Here is a 23,895-nt window from a genome sequence, read left to right on the forward strand (position 1 = left end):
TTTGAAAATAAAAATGGCAGGTCGCTGGCCAGGCTCACTGAATCTCTTCGTTTGAGAACTCTTGGTATTTTCCCGGAATGTTCTGCCTCACCCAGCTGTTGTACACCAAGAGTGTCTGTAGAGAAATGACATTCATCCATTCTGATGAATTAGATGCTGACCTCCGCTCACTTAATCGCTATCCATGACGATGCTGTGTCTAATTTTCTAATTGCTTTCTTGTATCTCTGCTTTGATGCCACAGAAACGAGCCATTTCCTCATCACTCATGTCACTACTGCAAGGCTGCATCAGATGCCTCCCATTCGAACACATTCCGTAGTAAGTTACCATGGTAGCAAGTCTGTCATCTCCAGACAGTCACACTGCACTCTCAGGAGCTGAATGGGAAGCTCAGGGTGACCACGGACAGAGTCGCCATCTCTCCCAAGAAAGACCAAGCTTGGACTCATGGGAAGGACACCACACTCCTTAACCAGAGACCCTGGGCAAGAACTTTCGATGGTCACAGACTTCCAGACTGCTCTTTAGTGAAGAGCCACATGGTTCCACGAAACCATGGACCAGGATGTAACCCATTAAGAATTAGTTACACAGAACTGAGTTAAATAAAGAGGGAAGTCTTACTGAGGCCATCTGTGGGCAATGTTTTCATGTTCTATGATCTAAACAGAAATCTCTTTGATATTCTCCATTTTATGGCAGGATGGTGGCTGGCTACCAGCACACCCTGGATTAGAATTCCTCCTCTGGGCTAGAGATAAATCAGAGGTTACGAGCATTGCCTGGTTAAGAGGACCCAGGTTCCATTCCCAGCACCCATATGGTAGCTCACAACTGTCTATAAGTCCACTTCCAGGGGTCTGGCACCCTCACACAGACATATGTGCAGGCAAAACAACAACACACATAAAAATAAATAAGCTTTTAAAAAAATTCCTAGGACAGAAGCAAGATGACGAAAGGAACGTCATCCTTCGGGAAGTGTCGCAACAAGACGCACACATGGTGCCGCCGCTGTGGCTCTAAGGCCTACGACCTTCAGAAGTCTACCTGTGGCAAATGCGGCTACCCTGCCAAGTCCAAGAAAAAGTATAACTGGAGTGCCAGGGCTAAGAGACGAAACATTACCAGGACTGGGCAGAGGAGGCACCTAAAAATTGTCTACCGAAGGTTCAGACATGGATTCCATGAAGGGACAACCCCTAAACCCAAGAGGGCAGCTGTTGCAGAATCCAGTTCATCTTGAGGATTTCAATCTGTCATAAAATAAATGTTCTGGTTTCCAAAAAAAAAAAAATTCCTAGTCAGGCGGTGGTAGTGCACACCTTTTACCCTAGAACTCGGGTGGCAGAGGCAGGAAGATCTCTTTGAGTTCAAGACCAGCCTGGTCTACAGGGTGAGTTCCAGGACAGCCAGAGCTACACAGAAAAATCCTGTCTCAAAAAACAAAAACAAAAATTCCTCCTGAACCAGGAGATGGCTTTTTGGAGAAGGGGGTGCACAATGTGGAAGGGGTAGTGCTTAAGTGTCTAATGCAAGCACACCTCTGGGGAGACAGGAGGGGAGGTGGACTCAGAATGCACAGATTCACGGGCCACCCAACCTGGAATTCCCAATGGTGCTTGATGACTCTGACTCAAACAAGGTGAAAGGCAAGGATACTTGAGGCTGACCTCTGACCTCTACATGAGTGCTCTGGCATGTGCACACCCACACTAATATGAGTGTGACCGACCATCTGACACAAAATACAAGAAAACAAATCAATAAAAGGTTGTAAAACACACAGAACAGACACTTGCAAAAGAGCCCCCTCCACTTAGAACATGAGGAGGAGCTTGACAGACACTAGGGAATCAGTCACTGAGCAGATGTGGATTAAAATCCCAGGCAGATAGCATTTCACACCTACTGGAATAAGTACATAATTGCTTAAAAAATTAAATAAACAGTCTTGATGAACTGACTCAGAGCAAACGGAATCTCCAGGCTCTAAGAGGAACACCAAACCAATGACCTCGCTGGAAACCCACCTGGCCATTCTCACGGGGCTAAACCAACACTGACTAACCAGCCCAGGGATTTCACTCTTAGGTACCAGCTTAGGTGAAGGCAATCAAGCTATACCCAAGGTGGAGGCATTCATGTCCCCATTCCCAACAGCAAAAATATGTCACCCCCATGTCCCTACAATAGGCCACCATCCAACAAGAAGAATAACCCCTAATATGGCCCCAAAATATGCTTTCTTTGCAAGTATGTTGAGCAAAGCCAAAACCAGAAGGATTGTGAAGCTAGGGGGTCACCAGCATAGACAGAGATGTTGCAGGCCCAATCCTAGAGTTATGAGAGACTGAACCAACTCTGTCTCAGCCCCAGGACAAAGAAGACGCCATCAAAGACAGAAACAGCGCGGCTTCCTGATTTACAATTCTGGAACAGAGGAAACTGATCAGTGGAAACAGAACTGAGAACAGCGCTGTCTCCCGGGGGCAGGAGCAGCCTGGCAGGAACAGAGAGGAACGCTGGGAAAGGGAGCATGCTGTGACCTGCCTGCCTGAGGAGAGGAGAACAGGTGACGTGTCTTCAACACCCCTCAGTCATGTACCAAGGGGCCGCCCATCACACTGCATGTCATCAGCATCTCATTCGGACTCAAAAGGGAGCTGCAGTCTGAGGGACCATCCCACGCTCTCAGCTACTAAAGACCCTATCTCAAATGCATGAATGAATGGCTAAGTCGTGCATAAACACACACACACACACACACACACACACGAGGAATCCAAAGAGAGTCTCATGTGTGTCCCTCTGAAGATTATACAGAACAACATGTCAAAGCAAGGGTACAGAGATTCTGAAGTGGGCCACTTCTAGAATTCTAAAGCAGGTTTCTTTTTTTTTTTTTCCAGTTTTTTTTTTTTTTTTTTTTTTGAGACAGGGTTTCTGTGTATCCCCGGCTTTCCTATAACTTGCTCTGTAGACCAGGCTACCCTTAAAGGTACAAGATCTGCCTGCCTCTGCCTCCACGTACTGGGATTAAAGGCAAACGCCATCACCACCCAACTAACGCGGGTTTCGTTATCCCCAGGACACTAGCAGTCAAAGATGAGTGCCCCACTGTGATCAGGTGAGCACAGGTCAGGAGACTCTACTGTCACCTAAGCACTGAGTTTACTTGATACCAATCATAAACTTCCTGCCCTACACTGGGTGGGGAGGGTATTGGACCCATGTAGGAGCAATTGCTGGGCACCCAGATCCCACTCAGCGGTTCCTCAGATAATATACAACAGAAGAAGCCTACGGATGGCCTGGGCATGAATCCCAGAGCCGGATGAGGGAATCTTCAAGTGTCTGGGTACATATGCTCTCTACAGAGTTCACATGAGAGCGGGCACATTAAAGCAACACCGCATCACACCTGGACACAGGGAAAACCTCATGTCCACTGCTGTGGGAACTCCTTCAGCCAATAGCCTTTAAGATACCTGCCCACTTTGGGCATGGTTTCATGTACTATAAATGCAGACGTAACGTGTGCACGGGCCCCTTGGCTGCTGAATTCAGTTCCAGTTCCCGGAACACACAGAGAACTGCAGATCACTACTCTTTCTGTGAGTTTACCCCTAATAAATAAATTTTTATTAAACTCTGATCTGGGCTAGTGTGGAAATCTTTCGTACTACAACAGTCCACACAGTGAGTCAGTGACCTTACTGAGGTTATAGGTCAGTGGTAGCACACTTGCCTTGCATGCATAAAGAAGTAAGTCCAATGTCTAGTATAAACCCACCCCAAAAAAAGAAAAAGAAGAGAGAAAAGAAAATTGTTTTTAAAAGAGGATCTACTGTCTTGAGTTTGTCCTGACAGAACGCTGTTCTGGAATATGGCTGAGTCAGCAGACACTTCCCTAGTAAACACCAAGCCCTGGGTTCTGTTCTCTAGCACTATACTGAACCAAGCACGGGTGATACTCTGGGTAATCCCTTGAGAGGGTAGAGGCAGGAGGATCAGAAGTTCTAGGACATTCTATGCAGCAAGTTTGAAGCCAGCCTGGATAACATAAAACTTATCTCCAACATGGGGGTGGAGAGATGGCTCCAAAAGGCAGAGTGCTTGCTGGTCTTTCAAGAGCACCAGGTCAGTTCCTATCACTACATCAGGTGGCTCACAACTGCAGGAACGCCAGACTCGGTGGATCTGGTGCCCTCTTCTAACCTCTGAAGGTACATGCACTCAAACACGCACATAACCATAGCACGCGCGCGCACACACACACACACACACACACACACATAAAATCTTAAAAGAAAGGAAATCCTGTCACCTGCTACAACACAAGTCAACCTTAAGGACATGATATTCAATGAAATAAGCCAATCACAAAATGGCAAAAACCATAGGATCCTGCTCCTATCAGATATACGGAATCATAGATCCCAAAACCCTGAAGACAGTAGAATCAGGGTTACCAGAGGCCAGGGAGTTAGTGCTTAATAAGTGAGCAAAGTTTTGATGTGAGGGCAACAGAGACAATGTGACTATCCTAGACACATACACTTATTCATGTATCCCCAAGCACATGCACACACACACAAACACAAACACAAACACACACACACACACGCAAAACTGATTCTAAAAAAATCTATGCAAAAATGCAAACTCCCTAAAATGGTTGGACAGTTGTTATTATTATTATTGTTATTATATTATTATTATTATTATTATTATTATTATTTGTGTGTGTGTGTGTGTGTGTGTATCTCTGTTCATTTTGGGGAGAGGAATACACAAGCCACAGCACAAGTGTGGAGGTCCAAGGACACCCGTGTGAAGTCAGTTCTATCCTGAGCTTTACATGTGTTCCAGGGACCAAGCACAGGTGGAGAGGATCGTGCGACAACACCTATACCTACTGCGCCCTTGACAGCTAGTTCTGATTGCCAACTTGGTTGAGAGTGCCAAAGCTGACCAATCATGCCTCCAAGGGCATTTTCAGAAAGGATCAACTAAAGGGGACACTATCTCATTGGCTGTGGACATGAGCAAAGCAGAAGCAGGAAACCAACTAATTTTCTCTCATTCATTCATTCATTCATTCATTCATATTCGTTCTCTCTCCCCTCCGCAGCTTCATGGGCACCAAGATGTAAGTGATTCTGTTCAGCCAAGCTTGGCCCAATCTAATGGTGACAAGAAGATAATTTTTACCATAAAGAAACATTAGCCATGCCTGGGTTGGAGCTCGTGGAGCTCAGTGGCAGAGCACTTGCCTGATGGTCCTGGGGCTGTGACCTTCACCCACCATGAGGAAGTGGGAGCAGGCAGCATGGCTCCAAACACAGCACAGAAATGGACGTTGGTGGAGACCCATGCCCCTGCACTGTGGACAGAAAGGAGGCATGTGTGGCACAAACACAAACTCAAGTCAGGCTGACCGCAGCCTGTTGCTGACAAGCTCATATGTGGGGTGGGACAGAAGCCCAGGAGGGGCTGCATCTGGTACCCCTGCCTTTCTAGAAAGATCAGCGCTCTGCACAGGGAAACAGGACACAGTCCAGACAATGATGGCAGGGAGAGAATAGAAACAAAATAAAACTCACCTTCTGGGAAACTGGGTCTCTGAGGAATGAAATTTTTTTGAAATCTTTTCCAAAGAAGGGTGGGGAGAAATGCAACCTTCCTCCACGGCCTCCCCCGTGCTCCTACAGCAACGTCATGCCCCAGGGAAACGCGAGAAAGGCTGTCATTAATAAATTTCCTTCAACTTTCTTTTCAATGGTGCTGAAAAGTGTATGCAAATCCACCCGTAATTAGGTTTTAAAATTCCATTTCATGGGATAATCAGACTTCAAAAAACTCAATTTTAGTTTTAATCAGATTTTAACAAGGATATTAAGTCCATTTCAGTTAGAAAAGGAAAAAACTGTGAATTTAACACAAAATGTATTCAAGCTTAGCCCTGGGAGATAATTAAATAAAATTAATTTGGCAAGGGTTGTCAGTAAATGGAAAAGGCCGTAAACAAGGGTTCATGTTGCTGATGGAAACAAAACAGGTCTTACTGTAGAGATGGATGTGGGGCTCGCATGCACTCGGGAGAGTGTGGCCACAGCTCTGCCCAGGGTGAAGAAACTGATAGTCTCAACTCTAACCCCAGCCTCAGAGCTGAATGAGGTGGGGGAGGGGGGTCGGAATTAAAGCTCACACCATTCTCAGGAAAGCCAGGGCATGTCACCCAGGCCTGACTATGCACCCAGACGTACAGACCCTCATACAGCCCCTGGCACCAGCTACTCATTCTAAAGGACATCTTCCATATGACCAGTTCTGACAGCCCAGCCCTGCCAAAGAACTGCTCCTTCCTGAGGGCTCTCCCAATCTGCAGCAGGCAGACCCTCCTGCTCTCTGTCCCTCAGCTCATGCCACAGCTCTGGACCCTGTGTCCATGTTTCCTAACCCAAGGCTACCTTACAGGGGCTGCATCCCTTCAGATCTCCAAAGAAGAGTCCCATGTCCTTCAGAGAGCTACAGGTCACTATGTGAGGTCCCCTTTGACCAACAGGACAGGTACTGCATGCAGCTTGGGGATACCACCCTGTACTACACTCACTCAATACCACACAGCCAAGCAAGGGCACACGATGTTGGCAGGTTCTCCTAGACCAGGAGAAGAGAAAACTTCCCGGAACACCAGAGCAGAAAGTCACTGGGGAGTAAGCTACAGTAAGAAACAGAGTAAGAAATAGACGCTCTAGTTGCTTCTAAACCAAATAACCAGATATTGGTTTTTCAAACAAAGTTATTCTGTTTGTTTACACTATTGGAGATGGAACTCTAGGTCTCATTCATAAACACTCTGCCACTGAACCACACCCCAGCCCCTCACTGGGGATTCTAGGCAGGGGCTCTATCACTGAGCCACACCCCCAACCCCTCACTGGGGGATTCTAGGCAGGTGCTCTACCACTGAGCCACACCCCAGCCCCTCACTGGGGGGATTCTACGCAGTTGCTCTACCACTGAGTCACACCCCTAACCCCTCACTGGGGGATTCTAGGCAGGTGCTCTACCAACAAGCTATACTCTCAGTCCAAAAGTAAAGTTTTATTGAACATATCACAGCTGAGTCCAGTCACTCATACTGTCCACAGTAGCTGGTCCTTTTCTAAGACTACAACGATGACATATATATATATATATATATATATATATATATATATATATATATATATATCCCACACCACCTTCAAAACCAAACCTCCAAGCTTCATAATTTGCAGATAACTGAGAAGCAACATCTACTGGCATGCCTCTGACTGTTCAGCCAAGCTACAGTAAACAATAAAACTGTCCAAACTAAAGGCAAGACCAGTAACAGCACCCAGTGACTCTCCCCAGAGCCAATGTTCTCATAAGTCAATAAAAAAAAAAGCTATAATTTGAAGAAAACAAAAATCAACGTGCTACAACTTGTCTAGCCTAAAAGGCGGCTGATACCTGCATTCTGTAATTGCAATCCCAATAAACAGCAAGATGCTCTTGAGACCAAAGCACAATAAACTATACCCAGAGAAGAGGGGAAAGGCGGGGGAGCAAGTAGGAAGCTGGAGAACTGCGTGTCTGAATGTCTTCCACGAAGACTCGTAAGCAATTCCTATCAGCTCAAGAGCAGACGAGCAGCAGTGCGCTGGGAGTGAACTGAGTGGAGCCGCCCTCCTCGCGGTGGGAGGACTGTTTGGTTCCACAGAACTGGAGAGGAGTTTGCACGTAATAAAGAATTAATTGCTAATCTTCTACCTCGGCCGCCTCCACAGAGGAGATGGTATTGTGTTGCTGCCTCCAAAGTTGAATGTTTCCTCTCCCAAGTGATGGCTGCCTGCGCTCTACCTGGCAGCCTCCACCTGGCAGCCTCCGCACCAGAAGCAATTCCAGAGCCAGCTGGGAGGTAGGGCAAAGGTGGTGGGCTGAGCAAGCCTTCCAGCAGGCCTTGCCAAAGTGCCACAGAGCGACAGGTCTGTAAGTGATGCCTCCAGCTGGGGCTTCCTGCCACATGTGCTTGTGCTATGCTCCAAAATGGTGGCCCCTGGCAGAAGGGAAATGTGACAGCGTGGGACGACACATCCCACAAAGATGCAGGGCCAGCTCCCTGGCACCAGGCCAGATGGATGGAGGTTACAAGGGCAAAGCCCACCATGTTTTAGGATCAGCCATGCAGCCCAACAAGATACAAGGTTACTTGGCTGACCTTGGGCCACGGTTTCCTCCAAAAGTCTCTGTCCCGCACTGTCAGGTAGAGGCCATACATAGCCACAGATTGGTGTGGGGGGGGGGGATAGCGAGAGCAGAGATGCTACCAAAGAGCAAGCTAGCCTGCAGCCATTACAGCACTGATATCCTGCAGGCAGCTGAGGACCCTCAACCCTCTGAGCAAGGACTACCTTCAAGAAGACTGCAGGTTCCCTAGAAACACACCTGCTTCTAGAGTAGAACCTGCCTGGCCTCTGTTCCCACCAACAGCACCAAACCAGCAAAGACACAGCAGGTCTGTCCCCAACCCCGTAGGCTGCTTAGAACATGTGCCTGGGGTACAGTCCACAAACACGGGTCGTCTAGCAGCTACCAGGCTCCTACTTCTAACAACAAACTACAGAATAGACATTCCACTGTTCCACACCCCAGTTTGCACAGCCCACAGGGAGCCTGGGCCTGTGAAGATAGACAGAGCCACGCTGAGGCAGGTGACAGTTCGCCAGTTCATGCCACAGTGCCCCAGTCCAAGCAAATATTAGCCTATGGACCACCAAACTGGTGTGTAAGCTCAGCCATAACTCCATCCACACTGAGATCCCTCGAGTCAGGAAAGAGCTATATCCAAACAGTTTCCCTAATTGGGAAAGCATCCCAGTTGGCACAATGCTTGCTGAGCATGCATGAGACCCTGGATTCCATCCTCAGCACCACATGAACTGAGCACAGTGGTGGACTCCTATAGTCTCACACTGCAGAGGTAGAGGCAGAAAAATCAGAAGGTCAAAGCCGTCCCTAGCTACATAGCAAGTTCAAGATTAGCCTGGGCTACATGAGATCCTATCTCAAAAAACAAGACCAGAGTCAGACAAATGGCTCAGAGAATGAAGGGGCCTGAGGGGCCTGCCACCAAGCCTGCCTACCTGAGTTCAATACCTGGAACCCACATGATGGATAACTGACATCCACAAACTACCCTCTGACCTCCATACCACACCACGGTAGGTGTGTATATGTATATATACATATAAAACAAATAAACACCAGAAAAAATAAGCAAAATAAAAATCAATTCAGAGACTTCACTGGCTCCAAATGGAAAAACACAGTAATGAGAAAGGCAGAATGCATTTTCCAGGCACATTCCCAGGTGTGTGATCCCAGGATTTTTCTAACACATGTGTTTAGATGAAGAAGCACTATGTGTAACATTTGTCATGGGCTCCGCTGGCACCATTCAACAAGTGCTGCCAACCGTGATCTCTGCAAACTCCACATTTCAGCCAAAGCCATACTCCCAGGACATTCTGACAGCTGTCACTGTGTCCCACATCAAGCTGTGTGTGTTCTGCAGACATGGAAAGATGCCTGCAGCTTAGGACCTGGCACTCTCTTGTCCCATGAGTGTAGCACGTGTGACAGTGCTTCATGCTTCATTCAGAATCCTCCACCTCCCACTGCCCAGGCAACACCTCGTCCACCCAAAGGTAGGGGGCAACCTGTTATAGCCTAGGGACACATGCCAGGGTCAAGCGAGGCAGACACATGGACAGCAGGAGCTGGGATGTCACTCCTGAAACCTGCCCACCTTCCCTACAGCAGACCATGCTCTTGGAGGGAAGAGCACATACCAGGGCAATGCTGGGTGGCAGAACCCAGGCTCTCAGGCCCCACCCCTGGGAGACAGCCTGCCCTGGGTTAACACTGAAGAGTTTGAGCCGCGGCCTCAAAGCCGATGCTCATAAGGGAGGCCCAGGCCCAAGATCCTCAGTAAGATGGCAGTGGCAGAAGAGCGTGGTTGGGTCTGTGTGGGGCAAGGTATAAAGGAAGACCTGGGCTCGACATGCTCAGAGGCATGGCAGCTCTGCGCTTAGGAGCGCTCAGGGCTCTTCACTCAGGTAAGAGCTGAACTAGCGCAAAGGCGGGTGGAGAATGGAAGGGCACCTGACTTAAATGAGAACTCCATTTCGCTGCTGGGAATGTGGACCTGTTCTCTTTGTAGCAGCTCCACACAAAGGCATCTACTCAAAGGGCTCGGTGCACCAGCTCTCCACCAGAGTTCCCAAGTAAGACGAGGGCCCACCACCCCCAGGCCTAGACGCCCCTCCAACTGCTCTCTGGAAAGAACAGAGCTCCACTCTGTTGTGTGATGTTTTACTCTTTTGGCTTTTTGAGGGGCCCACTACCCAGCTCCCAAATAAATCACACACGGAAACTTCATTCTTTATAAATGCCTGGCCTTAGCTTGACTTGTTTCTTGCCAGTTTTTCTTAAATTATCCTGACTACCTTTTGCCTCTGGGCTTTTATCTTTCTCTATTTCTGTATATTCTTTCTCCATGGTTGGCTGTGTAACTGAGTGGCTGGCTCTTATGTCCTCCTCTTCTTGTTCTTGTTCCTCTTCCTCCTTAGTTCTCCTTCTATCTATATTCTCTGCTTGCCAGCCCCGCTTATCCTTGCTCCTACCTCACTATTTGCTATTCAGTGCTTTATTAGACCATCAGGTGTTTTAGACAAGCAAAGAATCACAGCTTCACGGAGTTAAACAAATGCAGCAGAAACAAAAGTCACACACCTTAAAATAATATTCGCCAACAGGGCTCAGTCAGTAAAATGCATACAGCACAAACAAAAGGAACCAAGTTCAAGCCCCAGAGTCCTGTAAAGTGGGCATATCACCAGTATAGTGGCACACGCCTGTAATCCCAACACTCAGAAGGCAGAACCAGGCGGATCTCTATGAGTTTGAGGCCAGCCTGGCCTCATAGTGAGTTTCAGATAGTCGGGGATACAGAGAGAGGATCTGTCTCAGAAAGTGGGGTGTGGTGGGAAGAAGGGGTACTAAAAGGGGTACAACAGCACAGGTGTGTAGTATCAGTGCTGGGGAAGTGGAGAAAGGAGGATCCCTGGAGCTCACTGGCCAGTCTAACCAGATTAGGATGTCACTGCCTGAGGGGTAGAACTTGTCTTAAAAAGTCATGTAGACACACACTTGAGTCCTAGGACACAGAAAAATCAAGCTGGTACCAATCCGAAGGCTTCGGCCCTAACTGGCTAGCTTCAGAGCACTGGAAGGTGCTCTGCAAGCTCCTGGGAGCAAAGGAAGCAGCCCTCCATCTGTAACAGCCAACCCGGCAAGACATGCCCATTAGTGCAGCAGTGGCACGAGGACTACGGGAGCAACAAACCACCTTCTAATTGGATTGAAAGTCCCTTCCACAAACTGGAACTGTGCCTGACACTGTTAACCCATGACCAGGTATGTCACAGACCCTAGAGCAGAACCTACCACCACCACTCTGCTAAACAGACCTAGTGTTAAGTTGCCCCTCAGTACCTACATTTATACCCATAGATGAGGATATCTCTCCACCTTCAACAGAGACACTTCTTTGTCCTGGACAGCAATTCATATAGAAACCCACAACTAGTTGGTGTGCAGAGAATAAGAGACTGTGGAGTTATTGACCTTAAATGGGGCATCAAAATCAAAATCCATCCTCTCAAAGCTCAGGGATCATTGTGAAAAAGAGGATGGAAAGGCCAGTGCACTCAGAAACTCCGTGACCCTGACTACCCGTACAAGACCTACACAAGAGCAAGCCAGCACAAAACCTAACACGGATGGAGGACAGGTCGGGGAAGGGAGTCAGTTTTCTCGAGGGATGTGCAAGTTACCCATGTTCCAGTAGATGGTCCTACACCTATGAGCAGAAAGTGAACTCGGTAGGGTTAAAAAAATTAACACATGAAGTTGGGAGGGGATAAAGGGAAAGAGTTGGGGGAAATGGACTGTTTGATCAAAATATATATGCATATAAACAATAAAAAGGAAAAGGGAAAGAAGGAAGAAAGAAAAAGAAGAGAGACAGAGAGAGAAGGTGAAGGGCAATTGAGAAAAACACCTGATATCAACCTCTGGCCTCCACATATTTGTATACACATATGCACACACCAAAAAAGAAAAAGAAAAGAATGGAGGAAGGGAACAAAATCAACTGTGACGTCAGGGATGCTGCCATCGTCACCTCCCTTCACATCAGCCCTGGGTGTGCATCACATCCTCAGTGCCCTCAAGGCTTTGGGTGCCGTCAAATCAACTTCAGAGGAGACACTGGATATGAACCCTATCTATAGAACTTAGAAGAAAGACCCCAAAAGCACTGGGAGAACCAAGGGCAGAACGAGTGTGGAGCATGGCCAGGCCAGCCGCTCCTTGCTGAGGATGCAGACGAGTGTGTGTGTGTGTGTGTGTGTGTGTGTGTGTGTGTGTGTGTGTGTTGGTTTCTCTAGAAAACATTTGTTCTCCATGCTCTACATCCTGCCGCCTTCAGACCTGCTCTGGTGCATGACAGGAACAGGGATGACAACAGCCAACACGGAACATCTGCCTCCCGTCCTTTCCCCCATGGGACCGCGAGGCCATCCACCTAAAGCAGATGGCCATTAGCACTCCAAGAAGACCCTCCCGCAACTTTACAGAGGGGCAAGGAAACACAGGGGCTGCCTCCCCAACCTCACAGGTCAGGGAGCCCCTGAAGTCCCTGCTTCCCACTGGAAGGCACAAAGGGCGGTCCCAGGGCCTTGTCAGCACTGCTAGGCAAGCCCACAGGCAAGAGCCACGCACCACAGCACACACCCTCCTCACACACGCCCACTGTTCTGAAGACCAGCTCGACCCTTAGGTCCCAAACCATAAGGCTGAAAAGACAGCTAACACAAAACCTTCCCAACCTCCAGGGCAGAAAATAGCAGGGACTCTGTCAGGAAACAAGCCAGTAGTTAAGGCCCCTGAGACCACTGGTAGAGGAAGCCCACCACAAACACATAAGCCAGCTGGGTCCCTCCCTCTCCTGGACAGCAACAAGCAACTTGTTGGCAATAAACCAAATGAAGTCCAAGAAAAGACCACATTGCAGGTACCCAGAGGCCAAATGCTTCTCAAATTTCCCTCCTCCACATCTAGGCCTCAAAGAAAAGCAAAGCCATGAGGGACATCACTTCTTCAAGACACCTGACAGCTCGTTTACGTCCCATGACACTGGGGTCATTACAAACCTGGAGCAGAGAAAGCAGCTGAGCAGATGTGTGCGGCCAGGTGGCCCAATTTGCTCCCACCTTGGAAGGAATCTACAGCCACTCTCCCCACGGTCCTCTTAATTGGCCTGGCACGGCAGGGAAGCCAGTCCCCAGAACATGTCATCTGGGCAGCCCAGAGATGTTTCAAGAAAGTCCAGGTCAGCACTTGCTGGCTCCCAACCCTGACTCCGGGTCAGCAGTTTGAAGTGGAAAGCTGCCTGCCCTCCGGTGGCCCACACCACACCGCCCCTCAATGCCATTCAGCCCACACGCATGCTGACAGGTATAATGACCACCCAGCAGGGACTGAAGCAAGGCCAGGCTCGGGCATAAAAAGTGACAAGAGTCAGATGCCAAGTAACAGAGGCATTCAGCCACTGGTAAATTATTCCCTCCCCAAAACCCTTGCAGTCTCCTGACTGCAGAGGGGTCCAACACGCACTCCAAGCCTACTTAATAAGGCTCTCGTTTCCATCTGAATTGCTAAGTACAGTGTTTAAAAAGCCAACCCAGTGAAGTCGCCTGCTCTCCTGCTCTGTTGTGACTCACTCTGGCTCTCTGCTTGAACCTTCGAAAGCACACTCACCCAATTAAGCCATGGGCTCCCGTACTCTGACTGAAATGTGTAAAAATATGGCTTTTCAAAGGGCAATTTAGCATCAGCTATCAATTCTAAACATATGCTTTCTTCTGAAATAAGAAAAAAAAATGCCTTTAGAAATTTATCTAACCAATGCCAATGTTGTTTATTGGAGAGAAACAAAGTAATTGTCCCTCAGCATGGGGAAAGCGGTCTGTCCATGCTATGCAGAACTGAGTAGTGACTCAAATACTCCAGCTGGTGTAGGTACCCTGCCCAAGATTAACCGACAGGACACAGGATGTGGCTTGCCTACGGCCTTAGCTAGCGTTTCTATTGCTGTGATAAACACCTTGACCAAAATCAAGCTGGGGAGAAAAGGGTTTAGTTCTGATTACAGCTTGTAGTCCATCATCCAGAAAGTCAGGGAAGAATTCAAGGCAGGAACCTGGAGGTAAGAACTGAACGAAGCAGAAGCCATGAAGGAGTGAGGCTTACTGGATTGCTCCTCGGGGCTTGCTCAGCCCTTCTTACACTTCTTATACTTGGACTGCCTGCCCGGGGAGGCACTGCTCCAAGTACGCTGGGCTCTACCACATCAATCATGAACCAAGAAAAGGGACCACAGGCTTGCTCACAGGCCAGTCTGGTAGAGGCATTTCCTCAACTGATATTCCCTCTTCCCAGATGACTGTTGCTTATGTCAGGCTGACAGAATACTAGCCAGCACACATAGTGTGCCCCAAGTCCTGGACTCCACTCCCAGAACTATACAAAGTGAACCTAGTGGTGAACACCTGTAATCCTAGCCACTCAGGAAGTGGAAACGGTAAGATGAAGAATTAGAGACCAGCGTGGGCTACATAAGTCTCAGAGACACAAACCAAACAACAATGGGCAAACATAATAAAGGCTTTTTTGCATTCTCTGAGCACCTCTAGCAAATCAACCCAAGGGGGTTCTGGGAGCCTTGCCTTGGAGCCAGTCTGTTGGAACCTGGTGACAACCTAGGATTGAGAAAGGCATCAGAGTAAGCCAGTCATTTGGGTCTGAGGCCTCAACCTGTGGAATCCAACCCAAACTCTGGACAGACCGTGTCTGAGCCTGGATTGAAGGACGCCCAGCTGGCATCTCCCGGAGGGAGAACTGCTCGCTGTGCAGAAACACCCCATCTGGTGTCAGGGTGGGGGCTGAGCAGGCGCCCGAGAGCAAAGAAGGAAGGGTCTATTTTCTCCTCCCCCGTCTCTTGCCACGTCCCACCATTATTAGGTCATCCATAATTACTGACAGCTGCGTCTTATGTTTGCAAAGCACAGATCTTGGACATGCTGTGTTAAATTTATCCCCAAGTGCTGTACCACTCTGATGCTACTGTACACACCGTGTCCTTCCCACAGGTCGCCACAGCACTCAGAAAAACTGTCATCTCTGTCCACTGTCACTAGTCCTAGGACCCTGCTGACCTGGCTAATGGGTCCGAACAGCTTTTTATTGATACTTTGGAATTCCTACATGTTATGTTGTCTCCAGATCATTTCTTTCTATCCAGGCCGCACATCCTGATTTTTTTTCAGGGGAGGAAACATATGTCCACTGTGTACACACCCATATGCGGGTGTGCGGAGGCTGTCGAAGTGTCCGGCTCTAGAACTTTCCGCTCTATTCTCTTGAAATGGGATCCCTCACCAAACCTGGAGCTTGGCTAGCAGACAACAAGCCCCAGCAATCCTGCCCTGCCTCTGGCAGTGCGAGGGCTGAAGGCACGTGCAGCCATGCCTGGCTTTTTATGTGGCTGTTGATACCTGGAACTCAGGTCCAGCATACATACCCAAGGAACCACCCACTCAATCCCAGGATGACCTGCCGTTTAATTACCTAGTCACACAGGTAAGGACATTCAGTAGGAAGGTAAGAACACGTGGCCTCATCCAGCATCTCCAGTGCTGAGAACACACACCCTCATCCCTTGCGTGCGGCCACCACCAGTATTACCTTCACAGCCATTGTTCACAGGTGCCTTCTATCTGGCTACGGAATCTCTTCTTTCCTAGCTTGCTCAAAGTTCCCAATCAAAAGCAAGTCCTGGGTTATTAACCAATCTCCCAGCTTGAAATGCTCTATGAAAACAGCTGATTTTCCTCAAGATTAGCGCCCGGCACTCCTCCTCCACCCTCCCTGCCAGTCTCTCCACTACTCCACAGCCACATTGTCCTGTGAAAGAGACTGTCTGTCACTGTCCATACTGTAAGTCCTTCCCACAGTCTACCCTGGGAAACCAGGGTGAAGATGTCACCACTCTCCACATGCCAACACTGTGCCAAACCCCAAATCCCTTGAGGATTAAGAGGGTCACAAGCTCACTAGCACCAATACTCCCCATAACAACAAGGGCTGGTCCCATGCCACAGCATAATATGTATACACTGCCACACTCTTTCCTGTCCATTACTCTCCATGTCACAAAGCCTATCTACTCCCAGGCCAAATGATCGTGTACATCCGCCCCAGCTTACATGACCCCATGACAGGTAGAAAGAACTATGTGACTCTGTGCTTAAACACACCATAACCGTACCATCTGCCCTAGCCCACATGACCCATGGCACTAGATGCATCCCAGAGAGCCTAGCCCATTCACCCCAGCCCATGTGACCCTGTTGCCCCGGACACAATCAGGTACAAACTTGTTTGTTCCGGCTCATATGACTGTATACACGGGACTCACCACAGGGAGACAGAAGCATTCCTAGCCCAAATGACCCTGTGCATAGACACACAGGTAGAGAACTGTCTGACTTAGCCCACAGAACTGCATACACCTGACACATCACAGGTAGAAGCCCAGCGCCTAGCCCATGCGGCCCAATGCGCAGGACACATCGCAATCCCTCTGCAGTTCAGCATCTGACTCCCTCTGCCAACTTCTAAAACACTCCTTCTAATATCTCTAGGCTCCTCAGACATAAGAAGCATCATACTGCAGAGAGAGACACTGTTATTCCATGAGGAACTCGCACAGGCCACAAACACTTTTCTTGACTGGATTTAATGTTACCTAGTAGACGCACATCTGGGCATGACTGTGAAGGTATGTGTTTCCATGGAGTTTTAAGGCAACCTGAACGTAGGTGGCACTATTCAATGAGCTGGGGTGGATAAAAAGGAGAAAGCAAGCTGAGTACCCCCATTCATCTCTCTGCTTCCTGCCTGTAGACACAGTGTGACCACCCAGCTGCCTCACACTCCTGCCACCATGCTTTCCCCACCTTCATGAACTTCACACTCAAACAGGAACAAAAATCAACCCATTCTGAAGTTGTTCTTTGCAGGATTTCATTGCAGCAACTAGGAAGCAATGACTACATTAGGACTAAGCACCTCAGGACGGCCGGAGCTGTGTCCTCGCCGGACCTGCACCAGACACCAGCAGCACTCAGACCCGAGGGAACAGAGGACTCTCAGAGACGATGGTCACAGATGGGCAGACAAGGCACAGGCTAAAGCAACAACTTGCCTGCCCATAAGCTGGCAGCCTTGGACCCAGACCCCTGGGTTAACAAGACCCCTGACACTAGTGAGGAAGTCCCTGTGGGAGGCCAGTAAGCCCCAGGATGGGCTGCCAAGGGTGTTCACAGGCCTCCATGAAGAGAGCTGATCATCAAGGGGGCAGTGCCACCTACTGGTAGCTGCGCCTCAGAACCCACAGAACCACAGGTCAGACATGCAGCAAAATGCTCCAGGCATGCAGGCATGAGTGCCTGCCTGCTCTGAAAGCCTGGTTAGGTCTCCAGCTAGAGAGCGAATCCTTAAATTGCCACACAGACATGTATGTGTATATATGTGTGCTTGTGCATGCATGTGTGTCTGTGAATAGGTGCATACACGTATGAATATGTGAACAAGAAAATGTATGAGTTCTCCTGAGGAATCTCAGCCCTGGCATGATCCCCAGCACCCCCCTCCAGGCCTCACATTGCTTCTGCTCCTGCTCTGCATCAAGTCTAATCTACATGCTCCCAGATTTCACTCAGTCACTCTCCCAGCCTTGCACAAAACAAATTCCAAAGGCTACCCAAAGCCTGCACACAAGTAAAAAAGGCTACCCAAAGCCTGCACACAAGTAAAAAAGGGAAAGCCTTGGGGCCGAAGAGACAGCCCAGCTGTTAAGAGCACTCACTACTGTTGTGTCTCAGGTTCAGTTTCTAGAACCTATATGACAGCTCACAACCACCTGTAACTACAGTTCCAGAACATCCAACACCCTCTTCTGGCCCCCACAGCCCTGCACGCTGTGAGGCACACGAACTCACACATTCATGTCCATATAAATAAATAAATGAATGAATTTAAAAAAAATGGGTAGAAAGTCAAAATCCTCATCATACCAGAGAATCAAAAATCTCAATTTTCTGCAAACTCTAAGGTATTTTTACTTTTTCATTTTTAGTTTCTTTCTTTTTTCTTTTCTTTTCTTTCTTTCTTTTTTTTTTTTTTTTTGGCTTTTCAAGACAGGATTTCTCAGTGTAGCTTTGGTATCTGTTCTGAAACTAGTTCTTGTAGACCAGGCTGGCCTCAAACTCACAGAGATCCGCCTGCCTCTGCCTCCGGAGTGCTGAGATTAAAGGCGAGCACCACCAGCACCTGACTAGTTTCTATTTCTATTGCATATGTAAAACATATGTTATCAGTATTCAAGTGCTATGACCATGTATGGTGGTCAGAGGACAACACTGTGGGGTTAGTCCTCTCCTTCCACCTTTGCCTAGGTTCAAGAAATTTTCCAGTTTGCAAGGTAAGTGCTTCATCCACTGAACCATCTCAGCCCCTACGCCCTTTTTAAAGAAGAATTACTACGAAATGAACCCAGAGTTTCACACATTCTAAGTACACACTCAAGCATATACCCTCAATTCTCAAACCCAGGTTACTGTGATAAGGAGGCTCATTTAGTGCAGCTGGTATACATCCCATACCATTATGAACAAGTGTAGCTAGCTACAAGGATAGAATACAAGTCACCCAGGGTCTGCACATGACCCAAGTCTCTACCCAAATCGCTGCCAGACAGCCTCAGCAGCCCAGGGCATAACAGCTAAAAGGAGACTATGGACAAATAAGCGAGAGCCCTCCCCCTCACAGAAAGGCCAGGCACCAGGTGAGACTCTTCCTAAGGACATGACCTCACGGGTACAGCTGGGAGAAGTCATGCACTCCTCCTCCCTCAAGAGAAGTCCAGGGCAGTGCAGCTTCCAGGAAGGGTCTCCCACCTTCTTCCATGAGAACATGGACCCCCATAAGTACCCACTCCTTCCTCGTGCCTAGCACAGGCAGCCAGACAGTACCCAAGGACACACTTTCCCTGACAGCAGCTGAGCTCGTGACAGGGTGGATAGTTAGGGAAATAGACCCAAAAGGCTCGTAGAGCAGCCAGACACTACAACCTGGCCAATGTGGTCTCTGCTCCCCCAGAAAGGGCAATGGCTCCACAGGCCCAATTGACACTAAGTATCACATGGCAGTCACCAGGCACGTAGGCACACCAGCATGCCAGTGTTCCAACAGGGCTGGTCCAACTGGGCATAAGGGGCCTCTGATCTCCGTCACAGGAAAGAAATCACGGAGGTGTCTTGTCTGGGCAGAGCAGCCTCAGGAGTAGCAGGGACCCTTGCTGGCAGCTAACGAACCCAGAGGCCAGAAGAAAGCATGCAGCACTGGGCCTGCTGGGCTAGCCTCTGAAAGAAGGCTTCTGCAGATGGCTGGAGAGGAAATGAAGAGACGCTGTCAAGTGACAGAACGGAAGGCAGTGCTGCCATTGGAAGGTGATGACTCCAGAGCCAGCAGGGGACAGTGTGATTATAAGACAGCTGAGCTCAGGCAGTCCCCATCTGGCCTCGCTTCTCAGAGCAGCAGGAAAGACAGCCGGCAAGCCGGAAGTATTAAAACAAGGGCTGCTTGGATCCCACAGGGCTGTGCCCAAGCTCCAACAGCTCATCACCCCAACCATCTCAACCATCAGTACCCAACTTCCCCGGGACCTGGAAAGACATGGCCACCATGAAGAGGGACATCCAGGCCAAGACTCAGGAGCTCACAGCTGGTGGTGGCAGCTGAAGGGCACCCCAAAACTGAACCACAAATGAGGCAGGTCAGCAGTGAATGGCACCCCAGAACAGAGCGGTGTACAGATGGGACAGCAACAGGGAACACTTTGCCCTTGCTATGTGTTGGAAAACAGTGCCCAGCAGCTCTGGCCTGTGGTCCACTCAGCCTCTCTCCACCCATGTCTGACACAGATCAGTCACATGGGATGCTTCAGGGTTCCCAGCAGGACATGAATCTTCCAGTATGATGGGGTTTGAACTCAGTTCACCCCCAAAGGTTATCATCACCTAAAAGAAATGATTTTCCCCCAAAGGGATTGCTTCCTTATATACACAGGGCCCTGGAAACATGCAAGCCAGTGCAATGCTGCCGCCCGCTCTATGGAGATACAGATTCTCAACAGTCCACAATGAGGCTTGGCCTCCCTTCCATACAAAGCACCATTAAGCCTAAACAAGAGCTCCTCACCACAGCACACAAAGGAGACTGCCTGCCCTATCCTCTGAGGACTCTGAGCCAGGAAGCAGGAGACAGCACTGGAGGTCAGCAACCCGGCGGAGATAGCGGCAACACACCCACCTGAGATTCAAGCCCATGGTCTGGTCCAGTTTCTCCCAGCTCTGCAGCTTTGCAAGCAGCTTCTATAAAGACAATTACAGTCATCAGCGTCCTTGCCCAGCAACCGTCATGTGAACACTAACAAGGACAAAGGAATTGGGAGTCCCCCATCCTATCTGACGTAAGAGGTGGTTGTGCAACTTTAGCAGATGTAGGTGCATGACTTGCCTAGGCCTTGCTACTTTCTGCCAGGCCAGGCACATTCCTGGCATTGTAAGGGTGCCACAGTCCTGCAGAAGCCTGGGCTGAGTGCACACTCAGTCCTTACTCACAAGGACGGATCTCTCTTAACCTTCCAGGGGCCTCTCTCAGAATGCTAAGCCCTAGGTAGATGAACTCCACTCTAGAGCCAGTTTTCCCCAAAATCTATGGTAGGCCAGGACCAAGGATGACTTAGATGGATCTAGCCAGCCATGATGATGGGGAGACAGGACCAACTACACCTATGTGCCTGTTCTATACCAGTTTGAACCCCACAAAACAAACTCACTCAAGATGGCAAGATGGACAGCAAGATGGTGAAAGACTCACCAACATGCCTGGTAAATTGAGTTTGATCCCCAGATGCACAGGGTAGAAAACCTACTCTCTCTACTGCCCTGGAACATCTATACAATGTGGCACATACATACATCCACTCGTTCTTTCTCACATACATACTTATAGACACACACAAGCATACATACACACATACGCTTTGACACACTCACTTTTTCACATACATACATATACACACACACAAACAACCACTATGACATGTGCATTCACTTTCTCATATGCATACACACACACACACACACACCCATATACTGTGGCATATGCATTCACTTTCTCACATACATATATACACAAACACACACATACACATACAACCATATACTGTGGCATGTGCGTTCACTTTCTCACTTATACATACACACATATACACCCATACACGGTGGCATGTATGTTCACTTTCTCACATACATACATACATTACATACACATATACATACATGCATACACATACACTATGGCATGTGCATTTGCTCACTATTTCTCACATACACACACAAACATAAACTAAAAACTTTAAAAGGGTGGGGCAGGTGCTCAGCTACTAACTTTCCTATGGCCATTTCCTACGTGTTTCCCTGCCATGCCCTGACTTCTTTCTATAAGACAGATGAGGCATGGACTGACTCAGGGTCAACAGCTAGCACACGTTCATGTACAACTTCAAGCAAAGCAGTGTGATTCTACACCCTAAACCTCAAAAAATGTCAAAGACAAAACATTAGATCTAGGTGTAATATAAATTGCGTTGGTAAACATCATGTGTTGTTGGCACTTGTTGAAAGTGGGCTCAGGGGCCAAGGTGGCCTTCCTTGCTTCCTTGTCTCAGACTTCAACCAGTTTATTTCAAGTCCCGGGACAGGCTGGTGTTGAATAATATTAGTTAAATATGTGTTACATTTGTTAATGCTGTGGAGTATTTGTTTAATGATGTAAAGATATGTTGAATTCTTTTATGTTGCATTTGTTTAGAGCTGTGTTATGTTGACTGTCTAAAACACCTGATTGGCCTAATAAAAAGCTGAATGGCCAATAGCAAGGCAGGAAAGAGAAATAGGCGGGGCTCGCATGCAGAGAGAATAAACAGGAAGAGGAGAGGAGGATGCCGGGAGCTAGCCACCCAGCCACATATCCAGACACGAAATAAGAAGAAAAAATATACAGAAATTTTGAAAAAGTGAAAGCCCAGAGGCAAAAGGTAGATGGAATAAGTTAAGAAAAGCTTGCTAGAAATAAGTCAAGCATTCAGAAGTAAGAATAAGTCTCCATGTGATTATTTAGGAGCTTGGTGGTGGGCCCCTCAAAGAGCAAAGAGTAAAGAAAATTCAACTACAGGCTGGACCCTCTGATCCTGCAACAAGGAAGAAGAGAACTACAAGCTGCTATGGCATTAAAAACACTTGGCGCTAGGTCATGGTGGTACACACCTTTAATCCCAGTGCTCAACAGGCAGATGCAATTGTATCTCCGAGTTTGAAGCCAATCTGGTCTACAAAGAGAGTTCCAAGACAACCAGGGCTACACAGAGAAACCCTGTCTCAGGAAAAAAAAACAAAAACAAAAAGCAAAACTTGGCCCTTGAACCTCCTGAAGTTGAGCAGCTTCTGTAAAGCAAAGGACATTGTCACTAAGACACAAAGGCAGCCTACTGACTGGGAAAAGATCTTCACCAACCCTGCAACTGACAAAGGTCTGATCTCTAAAATATATAAGGAACTCAAGAGACTAGACGGTAAAATGCCAATTAACCCAATTAAAAAATGGGGCGATGAACTGAACAGAGAATTCTCAACAGAAGAAGTTCGAATGGCCAAAAGACACTTAAGGTCATGCTCAACCTCCCTAGCTATCAGGGAAATGCAAATCAAAACAACTTTGAGATATCATCTCACACCTGTCAGATTGGCTAAAATCCAAAACACCAATAATAACCTTTGCTGGAGAGGTTGTGGGGTAAGGGGCACACTCATCCATTGCTGGTGGGAATGCAAACTTGTGCAACCACTTTGGAAAGCAGTGTGGCGGTTTCTCAGGAAATTCGGGATCAACCTACCCCAGGACCCAGCAATTCCACTATTGGGAATCTACCCAAGAGATGCCCAATCATACAACAAAAGCATATGCTCATCTATGTTCATAGCAGCATTATTTGTAATAGCCAGATCCTGGAGACAGCCTAGATGCCCTTCAGTGGAAGAATGGATGAAGAAACTGTGGAATATATACATGCTAGAATACTACTCAGCGGTAAAAAACAATGACATCTTGAATTTTGCAGGCAAATGGATGGAAATAGAAAACACTATTCTGAGTGAGGTAACCCAGACCCATAAAGATGAACATGGGATGTACTCACTCATATTCGGTTTCTAGCCATGATTATAGGACATCGAGCCTATAAGTTTGGGATCCTTGAGAAGATAATAAGAAGGTGAACTCCCAAAAAAGATATAGTAATCCTCCTGGATATTGGAAGTAGACACGATCGCCAGGCAAAATTGGGAACTTGAGGGTTGGGCAAGACTGGGCCAAGGGAAGATGGGGAGAGAAAAGTGTGAAGGGGAGAGCGGGGGGAGCTCGGAGGAATGGGGTGCTTGGGATATAGGAAGGGTGGATATGAGAGCAGGGAAGCATATATCTGAATTTAAGGAGCTACCTGAGGGTTGTCAAGAGACTTGACCCTAGAGGGGTTCCCAGGTTTCC

The 23,895-nt window shown here is 48.2% G+C and overlaps 2 protein-coding genes across 2 annotated transcripts in view; one reads left to right on the forward strand and one right to left on the reverse strand.

The window, feature by feature from the left end:
• Positions 1-23,895, reverse strand: part of Mad1l1 (mitotic arrest deficient 1 like 1) — a 317,149-nt gene that overhangs the window by 268,230 nt on the left and 25,024 nt on the right. Inside the window, exon 9 of the mRNA XM_038345544.1 lies at positions 20,599-20,660. Coding sequence (XP_038201472.1) covers positions 20,599-20,660 — 62 coding nt within the window. The remainder of the gene's footprint in view (positions 1-20,598; positions 20,661-23,895) is intronic.
• LOC119824947 (60S ribosomal protein L37-like) lies at positions 956-1,249 on the forward strand. Its single transcript, XM_038345545.1, has one exon. The coding sequence runs from the start codon at positions 956-958 to the stop codon at positions 1,247-1,249; it is 294 nt and encodes a 97-aa protein (XP_038201473.1).

The sequence above is a fragment of the Arvicola amphibius genome, chromosome 10 (assembly GCF_903992535.2).
Source record: "Arvicola amphibius chromosome 10, mArvAmp1.2, whole genome shotgun sequence".
Lineage (NCBI taxonomy): Eukaryota > Metazoa > Chordata > Mammalia > Rodentia > Cricetidae > Arvicola > Arvicola amphibius.